The following is a 17158-nucleotide window of genomic DNA, read 5'->3' on the forward strand; positions in this document are numbered from 1 at the left end:
ATGAAAATCTGTTTTAACATTTTCAAGCTGCCAAGAGTCTCCTGGAATCAGGAAATTTAAATAGTATATATTATAATAATAGAGGGAAGGATGTCTACATTCAAGGCTTCCTTTAGGCTGGCAATAGCCATCGCGATCTCGCCCGCCCGTCCTTCCAGCGGAGAGAAGAAGAGGGTCTTGATGCCAGGCGGCAGGAACACCTAGAGTGCGGTGGGGTGCTGGTGGGGGAGACCCAGCTGCAACCCCCCTTCTCCCGCCAGGTGGAAAGGGGGCCACCCGGAGGTGCCCACGGGGCTGCAGGCTTAATGGGGCGGCAGGCTCAATGGGGCGGCAGAAAGGGTTCCGGCACAGGAAATCGAGGGAAACCTCCGTCCATTCGCACCCATTGCAGCCGCTTTGGGAATCCCCCATTCGCCCCTCTCCCTGCCCCAATTCCGCCAAGCAGGCTTGCGGGGAGGGGGCGGAGCCAACGGGGCAAGGGAGGAGCCAAGCAAGGAGAGGAAAGCTAGGAAGGCAGCCGCTGTAGAGTTGAGCAGGAGGTGTGGCCTGGCGGCAGCCTGCCAATAAGATGGCGCACCAATGCAAATGACGCAAACTGGCTTTCTTCCCAACTTCCGGAATCGGGCCAAGAGCTGCAGGAGGCGTGACCAGGAGAGAAAGAGGCTGGAAAAGGGACGGAGACCGATCTGTCCTTCACTTTCGGATTCCGAGAAGCAACGAAAGGACTTTTTCCGATTCGGGTGCGCATGCGGCCTGGTGCAGGTAGGGCGCAGGGGACGCCGGGAGTCGCAGTCCGGGAGGGTCCTCCATAGAAAAGAGCCTTGTGAGGGAGGGAGGAGAAGCCGGGGCGCCCGAGGCCTGGTCTGGCGGGCGGACGTAGGAGGCGGAGGTTTCAGCCCGGGCGCAGGGGACGCAGCCGTGACCTGTCGTGACCTGTCTCTCTCTTTCTCCCCTGCAGGAGATCCCGGCGCAACTTCTCAGGGAGACGGCGGGGAAAGGCCGGGAGGCTCCGGGACTGCAGGGGGGATGAGCCCAGGGGGACCCCGGGAAAGGCGGCTGCCTGGAAAGCGATGCGGGGAGAAGGAAACGGTCGGAGTCCCCGAGACGGTCCTGGAGGGCGGAGGCTCCTTCGGAAGACCCCGGAATCCCCAAAAGATCCAGAAAAGAGGAAAGAAATATCAGTGCCCGGAATGTGAAAAGTCCTTCAAGAGAAATGACCATCTTGAAAACCATCTAAAAATCCACTCATTTGGAAACCCACATAAATGCTTTGAGTGTGGAAAGAGCTTCAATTGGAGAGGGGATCTTATGCAACATGCAAGAATCCACACAGGAGAGAAACCATTTAAATGCCTGGAGTGTAGAAAGAGCTTCAGTCAGAGGAGCAGCCTTTATAAACATCAAAGGATCCATTGGGGAGTGAAAGGGAAGAAATGCCTGGAGAGCGGAGGGACCTTTGGAAGACCTGCAAGTCCAGGAAGGATTGAGGAGGGAGAAGAGAAATATCAGTGCCCAGAATGTGAGAAATCCTTTAAGAGAAAAGCTTATCTTCAAAGACACCTAACAGTACACTCAGGCGATAAATCATTTAAATGTATGGAGTGTGGAAAATCCTTCAAGAGAAATGGACATCTTCAAAGACATCTAAGCATCCACACAGGAGAGAAGAAATACCAATGCCCGGAATGTGAAAAATGTTTCAGAACAAAGGACTTCCTTCAAAACCATCTAAGAATCCACACAGGAGAAAAACCTCATAAATGCCTGGAGTGTGGAAAAAGCTTCAGTTGTCCGAGCAGCCTTTATAAACATCAACGGATCCACACAGGAGAAAAACCTCATAAATGCTTGGAGTGTGGAAAGAGCTTCAGTCAGATAATCAGACTTTATACACATCAAAGGATCCACTTGGGAGAAAAACCTCATAAATGCCTGGAATGTGGAAAGAGCTTCAGTGAGAGGAACAGCCTTTATAGTCATCAAAGGATCCATTCAGGAGAAAACCCTCATAAATGCGTGGAGTGTGGAAAGAGCTTTAGTCGGAGGAGCAATCTTTATACACATCAAAGGATCCACACCGGAGAAAAACCTCATAAATGCCTGGAGTGTGGAAAGAGCTTCAGTGAGTTGGGAAATCTTTATAGGCATCAAAGGATCCACACAGGAGAGAAGAAATACCAATGCCCAGAATGTGAAAAATCCTTTAGACGAAAAGACCATCTTAAAATCCACCTAAGAATCCACATGGGAGAAAAACCTCATAAATGCCTGGTGTGTGGAAAGAACTTTAGTCAGAGCAGTGGCCTTTATACACATCAAAGCATCCATTGGGGAGAGAAACTGAAGAAATGCCTGGAAGGCGGAGGGTCCTTCGGAAGACGTCTGACTCATCCTGTGAGTCCCCGAAGGATCCAGGAGGGAGAAGAGAAATATCAGTGCCCAGAATGTAAGAAATCCTTTAATAGAAATGCATATCTTCAAAGGCATCTAAGTATCCATTCAGGAGAGAAGAAATACCAATGCTCCGAATGTGAAACATCATTCAGAACAAGAGATCATCTTAAAACCCACCTAAGAAAACACACGGGAGAAAAACCTCATAAATGCCTGGAGTGTGGAAAGAGCTTTAGTCGGAGAAGCAGCCTTTATACACATCAAAGGATCCACTCGGGAGAAAAACCGCATAAATGCCTGGAATGTGGAAAGAACTTCAGTCAGTTGGGAAGCTTGTATAGACATCAAAGCATCCACACAGGAGAAAAGAAATACCAATGCCCAGAATGTGAAAAATATTTCAGAAGAAAGGAGTTCCTTCAAAGCCATCTAAGAATCCACATGGGAGGAAAAACTCATAAATGCCTGGAGTATTGAAAAAGCAATGGCATTTATCAAAGGATCCATTGGGGAGAGAAATGGACCTCTTCATAGGCATCTTAAGTATCCACTTGGGAGAGAAGAAATACCAATGCCCAGAATGTGAAAAATCATTCAGAAGAAGAGACCATCTTAAAACTCACCTAAGAATGCACACAGGAGAGAAACCTAGGGACCCTAGAGACAAATCGCTAACGTGTCTATTTACAGTTGGCCAAACTGAATACGCATTTCAATTCCTGAGATAGACTCTGTGACTTCTCACACTCCCTTGTGAATTGAGTAGATCTCTTCAGGAAATTTAACTCATAATCATTATAATACAGGAAAGGATTGCTACATTCAGGCTTCCTTCAGGCTGGCAATAAATAGAACAGATAGAATTCTTTATTGGCCAAGTATGATTGGCCGCACAAGGAATTTGTCTTTGGTGCATATGCTCTCAAGTGTACATAAAAAGTCAAGAAAGTACAACACTTCATGATAGTCATAGGGTACAAATAAGTAATCAGGAAACAATAGTATAAATCATAAGGATACAAGCCACAAAGTTACAGTCCTCCAGTCATATGTGGCAGGAGATGGGTGATAGGAACGATGAGAAGACTAATAGTAAGGCAGCCTTAGTGAATGGTAAAGATAGAGACGTCACCCACCCTTTCAGCAGAGAAAGAAAGCAGGTCTTCATGCCGGGCGGCTAGGAGCATCTGGATCCAGCTGCAATCCCCCCTTCTCCCCCCAGGAGGATAGGTGTCTACTGGGAGATGCCCATGTGGCTGCAGACTTAATGGGCTGGGGTAGGGAGCAGTTCCGGAGATGCAAAAATGTTCCCGCACACAAAAGCCAAGGCCGGCGAGGGAAACCTTTGTCCGTTCCCGTCCATTGCAGCCCCTTTGGGAATTCCCCATTCACCCCCAATCCCCCCCCCCCATTTTCACCAGGCGGCGGGAGGGGCAGGGGCGAAGCTAGCGGCACAAGGGAGGAGCCAAGCGAGGGGAGTGACCCAGATGGGAGGAAAGCCAGGAAGGCAGCCAGTGCAGAACCAAGCAGGGAACATGGTCCCACATATCGAGCAGGAATTCTCAAGGATCATGTTCTAACGTTTCAAACCACATGCCCACACCCCCTCTCTGCATCCTGTAAGAGGTGAAGATATTCCGGACCTCTGAGGCTTATTGAGGAATTGACAGAATATGGGAAAGTAGCGGGTCTGAAAATAAATACAACAAGGGCTATAATGTTGGTTAAAAATATGACGCTTGACTTAAAAGAGGGTTTAATGAAGAAATTGGAAATTCAAATCGTCAAAAAAGTGAAATATCTAGGTATACATTTAACAGTGAGGTGTGTGTCCATCGAAGAAGACAATTATATTAATTTGATTAATAAAACTAAGCAAGATTTAGGTGGAAAAATTTATAATTGTCCCTGATGGGTAGTAGTGCGATCATAAAGATGAATGTACTACCAAAATTTATCTTCTTGTTTCTGAACATTCCCATCAGATTAGAAAAAGGCTTTTTAAAGAATTTGAACCAATTGGCCTCTCAATTTATATGGCAGGGGGAAAAAAATAAGAATAAAACTCAAAGCTATGCAAGACACCAAGGAAAAAGGAGGATTTGGCGTTCCGGACTGGGAACTTTACTATACCGCGGCTATTCTTACATGGATAAAGGAATGGATAGTGTTAAGAAACAAAAGATTACTCACATTGGAAGGTCATGGCCTCCAAGCTGGATGACATGCCTTCCTATGGTATGAAAAAGGATTGGCACATAAGTATTTTCATAGACACTATGTTAGACAGTCCCTGATATTAGTTTGGAATAAAATTAAACATGACCACTATATTGAAGTATCTATTTGGCTATCCATGATGGGAGCATATATACACCGAAATTTATTTTTTTAAAAACTTTTTATTTTGTTTGTACAAACTTCACATCTTTGCAACACATTACATCTATTGTGCTTTTTTATCTATACAAATAAATCTTTTATAACTGTGTGTGTGTGTATTTATAGTATTTCATACATTTTTTATTTTTAAATAATCTATATTCTATAGATTATTTACTATATATCCTTTAGTACATTTGCATCATTTTGTATAATATTTATTTGCTATGATGTATCTCATATTTTTTTCTTTTGATCATTTTCCGGTTTTGTAGTTGTTTATTAATTTGTTGATCTTTCTTCCTTTTTTTTGGCTTTCCTGCTTCCCCCCCTTTCCTCTAGCCAATTGTATCATAAATCCCATATGGAGTAATATTCAGATTTTTCTTTCTCTTTTAGTTCTTTTGTGAGCCTATCTCTGCACATTCCAATATTTTTTTTAATTACGTTTTCTTCTGTTGGTATATAATTATTTTTCCAGTTTTGTGCAAATGTAATTATTGTTGCCATGAGTATGTGTAGAATTAAGTATCTTTTTTTTCATAATTTCCTTTTATAATTCCTAACAAAAATAATTCAGGTTTAGTGCAATTTGGTGTGTAGTGATCTCCTCTAGCCAATCTTTTATTTTTTCCCAATATTTTTTCACAGATGTGCACATCCACCACATATGGTAGTATGTTCCATGTTGTTGGTTGCATTTCCAACAGATAGGTGAGCACCCCAGGAACATTTTTGCAATTCTCACTGGTGGGAGATGCTATCGGCCTCCCCCCCGCGGGGAAGAGGACGTAGCCGTGACTCGCCTCTTTCTCTTCTCTGCAGGAGGACGGAGGAACCCCGACAGGGGAAGGAAGGAAGGAAGCGCCGCCTGAGAGCAGGAGGTCCCGGCGCAGCTTCCACGGGAGACGGCGGAGAAAGGCCGGGAGGCCCCGGGAAAGGGCGCTGCGGGAAGAAGGAAACGGACGGAGACCCCGAGACGGTCCTGGAGGGCGGAGGGTCCTTCGGGAGACCCCCAATCCCCAAAGGATCCAGGAGGAAGAAGAGAAATATTAGTGCCGGAATGTGAAAAATCCTTCAAGAGAAATGACCATCTTAAAAGCCATCTAAAAATCCACACGGGAGAAACACCTCATAAACGCCTGGAGTGTGGAAAGAGCTTCAGTCGGAGGAGCAGCAGTTATAGACATCAAAGAATGCACGCAGGAGAAAAACCTCATAAATGCCTGGAATGTGGAAAGAACTTCAGTTGGAGGAGCCACCTTTATAGACATCAAAGGATCCATTGGGAAGAGTACATATGTCTGGAGGGCAGAAGGTCCTTTGGAAGACCCCCGAATCCCCAAAGGATCCAGGGGGAAGAAGAGAAATATTAGTGCCCAGAATGTGAAAAATCCTTCAAGAGAAATGACCATCTTAAAGCCATCTAAAAATCCACACGGGAGAAACACCTCATAAATGCCTGGTGTGTGGAAAGAGCTTCAGTCAGAGGAACAGCCTTTATGGACATCAAAGGATTGATTGCAGACAGAAACAGAAGAAATGCCCAGAGGGCGGATGGTCATTTAGAAGACCTTGGAGTCCCCAAAGGATCCAGGAGGGAGGGAAGGAATATCCGTGACCCGTCAAAAGCGCGGACGGCAAAAGCGCGATCGACAAAATCGCGCCTTTGACGTCATCACAGCGCGACGAAAAAGATCGAAAAATTCAAATAAAAATTAATAAAAATTAAATTAAAGCAAGCCGATTCACATAAAGGTAAGGGTTAGGGTTAGGGTTAGGGTTAGGGTAAGGGTAAGGGTTAGGGTTAGCTTTAGAGCGTTAGCGTTAGCGTTAGGGTTAGGATAAGGGTTAGCGTTACGTTTTTCGTTACTTTAACGGTTAGGTTTAGGGTTAGGTTTAGGGTTAGGTTTGGGGGGGTTAGGGGAAGGTTTTAGCTTTATTTTTACATTTTTTCGATCTTTTTCGTCGCGCTGTGATGACGTCACAGCGCGCTTTTGTCGAGCGCGATTTTGTCCTACGCGCTTTTGTGGTGGAACCGGAATATCAGTTCTCGGAATGCAAAAAATCCTTCAAAAAAAAAAGTAGCTTTGGAACCATCTAAGGGTCCATTCAGGAGAAAAACCTCAGAAATGCCTGGAGTGTGGAAAGAGCTTCAGTCATAGGAGCAACCTTTATATACATCAAAGGATCCACACCGGAGAAAAACCTCAGAAATGCCTGGAGTGTGGAAAGAGCTTCAGTCAAAGGGACAATCTTTATAAACATCAAATGATCCATTGGGTAGAGAAACCGTAGAAATGCCTGGAGGGTGGAGAGTCCTCCTTCGGAAGATCACAGAATCACAAAAGGATCCAAGAAGGAAGGAATATCAATGCCCAGAGTATGAAAAATCCCATTTAAGGGTACATTCAGGAGAAAAACTTCATAAATGTCTGCAGTATGGAAAGAGCTTCAGTCAGAAGGGAAAGCTGGTTAAGCATGAAATAATTCACACTAGAGAGAAATCCAGCAAATGCCTGGCGTGTGGAGAGAGTTATACTGAGCGTAGAGACCTCCAGGGTCACCAGATAATTTATGTGGGAGAAAAATGATAAACCTGCCTTAATGTGAGAAGTGTGAGTGTATCTCAGGAATTGAATTGAATTGAATTGTGTATTCAGTTTGTCCAATTGTGAATAGACATGCTAGGAATTTGTCCCAAGTGCACAAACTCTCAGTGTCCTTACAAAGGAACAGAGTAATGATATCCATGATAATTATATTTACAATAAGAGGCTTGGGTAAAGAAGGTATTAAGTAAAGTAAATAATTGCCAAATAAGGGACTTTCCCAGGCTGATTAGTAAAGGACCTTTTCAATTGTACATGCCAGATGTTTCAACTGGCTGAAATTGTACCTTTTCACAACAGACTTAGGTGACTCATGATGCCATTTCCCATGTGAATGTTCTCTTTTTAATGCAATGCTCGTTTCAATACTTGTGCTTAATATTATGGGATATTACTGTCCATGTCTCTGATGTAACTGTAGCTGAGCAGGATGATTTCTTACATGCTTTAAAAAAGTCTGATTTAAATTTTAAAAAATATGTTTTCTATATTTTTTTTAAAAAAATCTTTTTATCCCATTCTGATTTCTTCCATGGAATAAACTCTTCTGTATTTTTTCTACTCTGTGGAGTATAAAATGAAACCAGATTCTGTGTTCTGGATTCCCTGTTTTCATTAAGGGAAATTTCTTAATACTCTAATAAATTGCCTTTAAATGGACATCCCACTTGGTGCCTAATTGAAGCAAGTGTGCTTTGCCTTGAATCTAGGGCTAATTTGGCTTTCATTGTTGTGGGTGTGAAGGAGCTTTTCCCTGTCATTATTTGATATTATCTATATGGGTTTTCCAAATGCCCCGGAATGGGCAACTTTTAACTCAGGTCTGGCTTTGATCTTCTAAGGACAAACTGGACAAAAGCAAGGTTGCTCCAGGTGCCAATAGTGGAAACACAAATTGGAGCTGATTGATCATATTAACTGTGACTTGGGAAAGACTCACAAAGTTCATAAGTTGTGACAGATTGCTCCCTCAGAAGGTTCTGGGATCTCTGACAGAATGATGACATCTTGAGGGTACTTCTGTCCAAAGGCTAAATGGTCTAGATATCCGGCCATAGGTTGAGCTACTCCAGTAAGCGCTCATGATGTAATTTTATTCATAATAGTATTCATATTGCATGTTTTTAAAATAATTGTTCTGGTGTTTTATATTTTGATACACATTTTGCATATTTTTTGTTTTTGCACTAATGCTGTCTTGTACATCATAGAAAATAAATAAATAACTGCTATGGGGTTTCCGAATGTTAGTGCTCTGCAAAACCATCCTCAGTTATTTGAAACTCTAAACTTGTCATTTGGATTCTCTCAGAGGTTCACTTAGTGTCAGATGCCCCGTTTGAAAAGGTAGATAACATAACCTAAAGGCTCAAATAGGGCCCACACTGCAGCACCTCCCCAGCCCACATGTGGCCTTCCACAGACCTCCTCCACCCTGAGACCTCCTGGGCACTGCTTGCAGCCCCACTCTGTGGGGATGTTTGCTTTTCTCAGTAGCTGGCAAACCACTGCTGAGGAATGCAACGTCAGCACAATGATCATTAAACTGATCCTTCCTTAAGAAGTGGGAAACATGAAATTTGGCACGTAGGTACATCGCTTGCAGCAGGAAAACATGAGCTGTCCATTAACCTTCTCACATAGATAACATTAGCCATAGCTTGGATTTTGTCTAGCTAATCCAATCAGTACAAAGTGTACTTTGATCAATGAATCAGTTTCTGCCACAGTAGCTGTATATAACAATAAAAGGGAGTTCCCATGAGCTGTTTGGGGTGCCTTCCCATTAACCTTCCTGCCTGTGCGTCTTTTCTTCATCACAACAACACCACTCAGTCCCCAAAGGTATTGGGCCTGCTTTCCTCTCCTCCTGGGGTCCCATGGCCTCATCCCCATCTGCCGGTCATTGCCCACTTTTATTTATTTATATCCCACTTTTATTATTTTTGCAAGGCGGTGAATATATCCAACATATTTTTTTCCTCATTCCCCCGCAAGGATCCTGTAAGGTCAGTTGGGCTGAGATGAGGTGGCTGGATTAGGTCATCTGGCTTCTATGCCCAAAGTCCTGGTCTTCACATTTGTGACCCTTGTCCCAATTCTACAATGTGATCTTTAGCGTATGCTGACTGAATTTTGAAATGTGGTATAGACGGTAAGGAAGCGGTGATGCATGGCCAAAAGTGGAGCTCCTGTCTCACAATCAGGAGGCTGTGAGATCTATCCTAGGTAGAGGCAGATATTCCTCTCTCTGTGGAACAATGAGAATATATCTGCTGAAACAAACTCCACATTGGTGACAGGAAGGACAACCGGCCAGTAAAAACTCAGCGCTTGAACTTCAGATAAAAATAGCATTGAGGGGGATTGCCTTAACTGAACTTCCCTTCCACATGGAAGGAATAAGGCAGTAGGTGCCCCAAGGTTCTGCCTGGGGCCCAATACTCTTTAATTATCAGGGTAGGATAAGATGGAGAATGGAACAAAAGAGAACAGAGCTGGAAGGGATCTTGTTGTTGTCCCCAAATCTGGGTCTTTGTTTGGTGTCAAAGAAAAATTGATCGCCAAACACAAGATGTGAGACCAGAATAAACTTTTATTTTGGTACCAAGATAGAAGGACCCAGGCTTTGAAAGCCTCGAAGGCCCCACTGCAGTTTTACACTCAATTTTTATACTCCAAGATGAGTCACACACGCACACCCTTTTGCCCTCCCACTAATAGTGCCTATAATGTTGATTGGTTACCTGTTACAGTTCCCCTCAAACACTTTCATATTTATTCTGCTAAATAGCTAAATCTCAGGCCACCTGTTGACTACCCCAGGTCACCGGTATCTTTCAAAGCTTCTAGCTTCATGTTCTAGATATGTGCTTTTGGGGGCTTTCTGCTAAGGGAGCTATTCTTGCATTCAAAAACCTGGCTAAGTGGTTTCTGACAGGTAAGTTGTTTCCTTCTGTGGAGATAGGATGGTTCAGAAAACAATTGGAAGAGAGTCCAAGGGTCCAGAATGAGAAGAGAGGAAGGCCCAGGTAAGCACCCAGGAAGGTGGACTAAATTATGATTACGCTCAGGTACCACAGAAAGTATTCCACAAAAGGAAAATAAAACGAGAGAAACTAAACAGAATTTACTGCATCATAAAATGAAGGGGGGGGGAAAGTATCCTGAAATCACTTTCATCTCCTTTTCTTAATGATTTGGCCCTCCCATAAAGTGCAAATACATTTGCAAACTGCTAGGAGTCTCCGGGGATCAGGAAATTTAAATCATAGTTATTATAATACACAGAAGGATCGCTACATTCAAGGCTTCTTTCAGAAAGGCAATAGCCATCGCGACCTCGCCCGCCCTTCCTTCCAGTGGGGAGAGGAAGAGGGTCTTTGTGCCAGGCGGCCAGGAGCACCTGGCGTGGTGGGTGCTGGTGGGGGGAGACCCAGCTGCAACCCCCCTTCTCCCCCCAGGAGGAAAAGGGGCCACCCGGAGATGCCCACGGAGCTGCTGCAGGCTTATAGGTGGTGATGGGGGGTAAGGAGCAGCTCCGGGGAGGCAGACGAACGCCGAGGCCGGCGAAGGAAATCTCCGCCCATTCCCGTTGATTTTAGCCCCTTTGGGAATCCCGCAATCGTCTCCGGCCCCAATTTCGCCAAGCCGTGCGTTGGGGAGGGAGCGGAGGGGCGGAGCCAGCGGCTCAAGGGAGGAGCCAAGCAAGTGGAGGAAAGGCAGGAAGGCAGAGTCGAGCAGGGGGCGTGGTCCCGCGGGGCCCGCCCGCCAATGGGATGGCCTGGAAGCTGTCCCGATGCAAATGAGGCGATCTTTTGCAGGAAAAGCGCTTTCTTCTCGACTTCCGCAATCGGACCAAGAGAGCAGAGCTTCAGGGGGGCGGTGCCAGGAGAGGAAGAGGCGGAGCTTGACCGAAAAAGGGACGAAGGCCGATCTGGCCCTCCCTTTCGTATTTAGAGAAGCGACAGAAGGACTTTTCCTATTCGCATACGCATGCGGCCTGATGAAGGTAGTGCGCAGGGAACGCCGGCAGTAGCACTCCGGGAGGCTCCTCCGAAGAAAAGAGACCTGTGAGGAAGGAGATCCTGGGGCGCCCGAGGCCTGGTCTAGCGGGGGAGGGGGGACGCTGGGAGGGAGGTGGAGGCGGAAGCCCGGGCCTCGCCTGCAGGGAAGGGGACGCAGCCGTGACTCGCCCACCCTCTCTCTCCCCTGCAGGAGGACGAGGGAAGGAAGGAGGCGCCCCCGATAGGAGGAGAGCGGGCCCCGCCCAGCAACCATGCCTTGTCCAGAAAGCGGAGGGCGATGCGGGGAGGAGGAAACGGGAGGAGACTACGAGCTGGGCCTGGAGGGCATAGGGTCCTGCGGAAGATCCTGGAGGCCCCAAAGGATCCAGGAGGGAGGAAAGAAATACGAATGCCCAGAATGTGAAAAATCCTTCAAAAGAAACGACCATCTTCAAAGGCATCTAAGGGTCCATTCAGGAGAGAAACCATTTAAATGTTTGCAGTGTGGAAAGAGCTTCAATCAAAGGGAAAGTCTTGATAAGCATCAAAGAATCCATACAGGAGAAAAACCCTACAAATGCCTGAAGTGTGAAAGGAGCTTTAATGACCATTCAAACCTCCGTCGACATAAAATGATTCACACACGAGAAAAACCTTATAAATGCCTGAAATGTGGAAAGAGCTTCAATCAAAGGGAAAGTCTTGATAAGCATCAAATGATTCACACACGAGCAAAACCTTATAAATGCCTGGAATGTGAAAAGAGCTTCAATCACAGGAGCGACTGTGATAGACATGAAATAATCCACTCAGGGGAAAAGGAATACAAATGCACAGAATGTGAAAAGTCCTTCAAAAAAACCAGAGATCTTCAAAGGCATATAAGAATCCACAATGGAGAAAGGAAATATCAGTGCCCGGAATGTGGGAAATCCTTCAAGAGAAATGACATGCTTAAAAGGCATCTAAGGATCCACACAGGAGAAAAGAAATGCGAATGCCCAGAATGTGAAAAATCCTTCAAGAGAAATGACCACCTTAAAAGGCATCTAAGAGTCCACTCATTAGAGAAACCATTTAAATGCCTGGAGTGTGGAAAGAGCTTCAATTATAGGAGCGAGTTTGATAGACATGAAAGAATCCACTCAGGAGAAAAGATATACAAATGCACAGAATGTGAAATATCCTTAAAAAAAGGGGGTTCTCTTCAAAGGCATATAAGAAACCACAAAGGAGAAAGGAAATATCAGTGCCCGGAATGTGAAAAATCTTTCAAAACTAATGGGCATCTTCAGAGACATCTAAGCATCCACTCAGAAGAAAAACCTCACAAATGCCTGGAGTGTGAAAAATCCTTCAAGAGAAAGGACCAACTTCAAAGCCACCAAAGAATCCACACAGGAGAAAAACCTCATGAATGCCTGGAGTGTGGAAAGAGCTTCTCTCAGAAGAGCAACTTTTATGTACATCGAAGAATCCATTCAGGAGAGAAACCTCATAAATGCCTAGAATGTGGAAAGAGCTTCATTCGGTTGGGACACCTTTATACACATCAAGAGATCCATTCCGGAGAGAAACCCTACAAATGTCTGGAGTGTGGAAAGAGATTCATTCTGATGGGAACTCTTTATAGACATCTAAGGATCCATTCCAGAGAGAAACCTTACAAATGTCTGGAGTGTGGAAAGAGATTCATTCTGAAGGAATACCTTTATAAACATCAAAGAATCCACTTGGGAGAAAAACTTCACAAATGCCTAGAGTGTGGAAAGAGCTTCAATCTGAGGGGAAACCTTTATAAACATCAAAGGATCCATTGCTGAGAGAAACCATGTGAATGCCTAGAAGACCTGGAAGTCCCCAAGGATCCCCAAAGGATCTAGATGGTAGAAAGGAAATACCAATGCCCAGAATGTGAAAAAAAAAATCTTCAGAACAAAGGACCTCCTTCAAAGGCACCTAAGAATCCACACAGGAGGAAAACCCTTATAAATGCCTACAGTGTGAAAAGAGCTTCCTGTCAAAAGGGAAAGCTTGTTAAGCATCAAATAGTCCACTCTGGAGAGAATCCCTACAAATGCCTGGAGTGTTGAAAGAGCTATACTGAGCATATAGGCCTCCATTGATACCAAATAATTCATGTGGGGAAAAATGATAAACATGCCTGAGTATGAGAATATCTTCAGTCACAGTTGTATCTCAGGAATTGAATTGCATATTCAATTTGGCCAAGTGTGAATAGTTGTTAGTTGCGAAGTTGTATCGGACCCATTGTGACCTATCTTGACTCTGGACACCGTCCTTTAGGCCTTTCTGTCCTCTACCATGCTTCGGTGACTCCATTCTGCCACCTCATTCTTTGTTGCCCCCTTCCTCATTTGCCCTCAATTTTCCCTGCATTAGGCTCTTCCAGTGAGTCAATCCTTCTCATTTGGTGGCCAAAGTAGTTGAGTTTCATTTTCAGTATCTGGCTGCCTAAAGAGCAGTGAGAGTTGATCTCCTCTAGGACTGACCTGTTTGATCGCCTTGCAGTCCAAGGGACTCGCAGGAGTCTTCTCCAGCCCTATAGTTCAAAGGCCACAATTCTTTCTTTCTTAATGGTCCAACTTTCACAGCCTCACATTGCCACTGCGAAACCCATAGCCTTGACTATGCACACTTTTGTTGGCAGGGTGTGTCTCTGCTTTTTAGTATGCTGTCTAGATTTGCCATAGCTTTCCTCCCCAGGAGCAAGTGTCTTTTAATTTCTTGGCTGCAGTCTCCATCGGCAGTGATCTTGGAGCTCAGGAAAATAAAATCTTTCACTACCTCCATTTCTTCCTCATCTGTTTGCCAGAAATTGAGAGAGTTGGATGCCATGATCTTAGTTTTCTTAATGTTGAGTTTCGAGCCAATTTTTGCATTTTCCTTCACCCACTTCAAGAGGCTCTTTAGATCCTCTTCACTTTCTTCCATTAGAGTGGTATCTGCATATCTGAGGTTGTTGATACTTCTCCCGGCAATCTTAATTCCACCTTCTGATTCATCTACCCCCGCCTCTCTCATGATGTTCTCTGCATATAAGTTAAATAGGCAGGGCAACAGTATACAGCCTTGCCGGACTCCTTTCCCAATTTTGAACCAATCAGTGGTTCTGTGTCCAATTCTCACTGTTGCTTCCTGACCCGCATATAAGTTACTCAAAAGACAAATAAGATGGTCTGGTACTCCCATCTCTTTAAGAACTTGCCACAATTTGTTGAGATCCACACAATCAAAGGCTTTAGCATAATCAATGAAGAAGTAGATTTTTTTTGGAACTCCCTAGCTTTGATGGTCCAACGTGTGTTGGCAATTTGATTTCTAGTTCCTCTGCCTCTTTGAAATCCTAGCTGTACTTCTGGTAGTTCTTGATCCACATACTGCTGGAGCCTAGCTTGTAGGATTTTGAGCATAACTTTAGTAGCACGTGAAATGAGAGCAATGGGGCAATAGTTTGAACATTCTTTGGCACTGCCTTACTTTGTAATTGAAATGTAAACTGACCTTTTTCAATCCTGTGGCCACTGTTGAGTCTTCCAGATTTGCTGGCAAATTGAGTGTAGCACTTTTACGGCATCGTCTTTTAAGATTTTGACTAGCTCAGCTGGAATACTGTCCCCTCCACTAGCTTAGTTGTTGCTCAGATTGTCTTAGATCAATTTGACTTTACATTGTAGGATGTCTGGCTCAAGGTCAGTGGCCACCCCATTGTGGTTATCAGGAACATTAAGCTCATTCTTATTCTTCTGTGTAATTTTGCCATCTCTTCTTAATCTCTTCTGCCTCTGTTAGGTCCCTGCCATTTTGGTCCTTTATCATTGCATGAAATGTTCCCTTCATATCTCCAATTTTCTTGATGAGGTCTCTGGTCCTCCCTATTTCTATTGTTTTCTTCTATTTCTTTGCACTATTCATTTAAGAAGGCATTCTTATCTCTTCTAGCTATTCTCTGGAATTCTGCATTCACACCACCAGATAATGTACATCCACAGCTGAGTGTCCTTTTGGCTTTGGCCAGCTGCTTCACTCTTTCTGTGCTACTACTACTAGCCCTCTGCTCTTCCCCAGTAGCATATTGGACACTTTCCAGCCTGAGAGGCTCATCTTCCAGCATCATATCTTTTGGCACTGACCATGGGTTTTTCATGGCAAAGATACTGGAGTGGGTTGCCATTTCCTTCTCCAATAGACACACTAGGAATTTGTCCTGAGTGCACAAGCTATCAGTGTACTTACAAAGGAACAGAATAATGCTATTCATGATAATGATAATTCCAGTAAGAGGGTTGAGTAAAGAAGATGCTAAGAAGATAATTGCTGCCAAATAAGGGATCTCAGCCGGTCTAGGCCATACCTGGCTAGGAACAAAGGGAGCTGTAGTGCATTGGGGGTGGGTGGGCTTGGACACATACGAGTGGTGGGTGGGGCTCATGCACAGGGAGGCGTTCGTATTGCATTTGGGGGTTGGAGCACACATGCATGCATTTGCGTATGTGCTTTCGGCATTCTACACCAAAGAAGTTAACTATCACTGCTCTAGTTCCTCTGATTGGGTAGTCGGGACTATACACTTACGGCAATGTCATTCCATTTTCCTTTCATGTTCACCCAAGTGCATTCAAGGGGTTTTTCTTCTTTTTGCAATTAATTGCCTAATAAATTGCCTTTAAATGGACATCCCACTCGGTACCTAATTGAAGCAAGTGTGCTTTGGCTGAATCTAGGGCTAATTTAACCTTCATTATTGCTTAATAGCATGATTCACTTAATGACCGTGATTTGCTTTGCAACCTGCTTGTAAGCTCTCTAGAATAGCTGTGAGCGATTAATAGCTATGAGCGATATAAACAAACAAACCTTACAAAAAATGGTCTTAAATTTGGCACAACCCACTTAACATCCTTCCTTAGCAATGGAAATTCTGGACCCGATTGTAGTTGCATGTCCAGGACAACCTGTATTGGAGATCTCTAATTCTATAAGGGAGTGTATAGAGTGTGCATGACTGAATTCTGAAATGTGGTATAGAGAGTATAGAAGAGATAACTATGGAAGAAAATCTACATAGGCAGATATTTGTATGTAAGCCAAAGAAGGTGAAGTGAGGACTGTAGTTCCCAAGTTTCCAGGCATTTTGTCTTGATATTCCTCTCTGGGCACAATGAGAATAATCTGCTGAAACAAACTCCACATTGGTGACAGGAAGGGCATCCGGCCGGGAAAGACTCAGCGCTTGAACTTCAGGTAAAAGTAGCATTGAGGGAGATTGAACAAGCATGCAAGTCAAAATAGTCAAGGAAGAGAATCCATCCTGAATATCTACAAAACACCTGGCTCAGGAATTCTGGGAGTTGACGTCAACTGGTCATAGCAGCAATAGCAGTAGACTTATATACCACTTCATAGGCCTTTCAGGCCTCTCTAAGCGGTTTACAGAGAGTCAGCATATTGCCCCCAACAATCTGGGTCCTCATTTTACCCACCTCGGAAGGATGGAAGGCTGAGTCAACCCTGAGCCAGTGAGATTTGAACCGCTGACCTGCTGATCTAGCAGTAGCCTGCAGTGCTGCATTTAACCACTGCGCCACCTTGGCTCTTAAAGGGTCATAAAGGGGCCAGGGAACTACTTCCATATGGAGGGAAGTAGGCAATGGGGTACCCTAAGGCAGGGGTCTCCAACCTTGGCAAATTTAAGCCTAGTGGACTTCAACTCCCAGAATTCCTGAGCCAGGTGTTTTATAC

General features: G+C 44.5%; 2 protein-coding genes across 2 annotated transcripts; both read left to right on the top strand.

The window, feature by feature from the left end:
- The first annotated feature begins 635 nt into the window (after positions 1-635).
- LOC148048517 (uncharacterized) lies at positions 636-3086 on the top strand. The gene is made up of 2 exons (XM_087704527.1): positions 636-762; positions 959-3086. Exons 1-2 carry the CDS (start codon positions 747-749, stop codon positions 2869-2871), a joined length of 1929 nt encoding a protein of 642 aa, XP_087560653.1. The 5' UTR covers positions 636-746; the 3' UTR covers positions 2872-3086.
- An 8172-nt stretch (positions 3087-11258) lies between these two features.
- On the top strand, positions 11259-15537 carry LOC148048518 (uncharacterized). Its single transcript, XM_087704528.1, has 2 exons — positions 11259-11400; positions 11607-15537. Exon 2 carries the CDS (start codon positions 11668-11670, stop codon positions 13216-13218), a length of 1551 nt encoding a protein of 516 aa, XP_087560654.1. The 5' UTR covers positions 11259-11400; positions 11607-11667; the 3' UTR covers positions 13219-15537.
- The last annotated feature ends 1621 nt before the right edge of the window (positions 15538-17158 follow it).

This window comes from Thamnophis sirtalis, unplaced genomic scaffold (genome assembly GCF_051295495.1).
Source record: "Thamnophis sirtalis isolate CommonGarterSnake01/CBP01778 unplaced genomic scaffold, rThaSir2_p1.2 scaffold_2, whole genome shotgun sequence".
Lineage (NCBI taxonomy): Eukaryota > Metazoa > Chordata > Lepidosauria > Squamata > Natricidae > Thamnophis > Thamnophis sirtalis.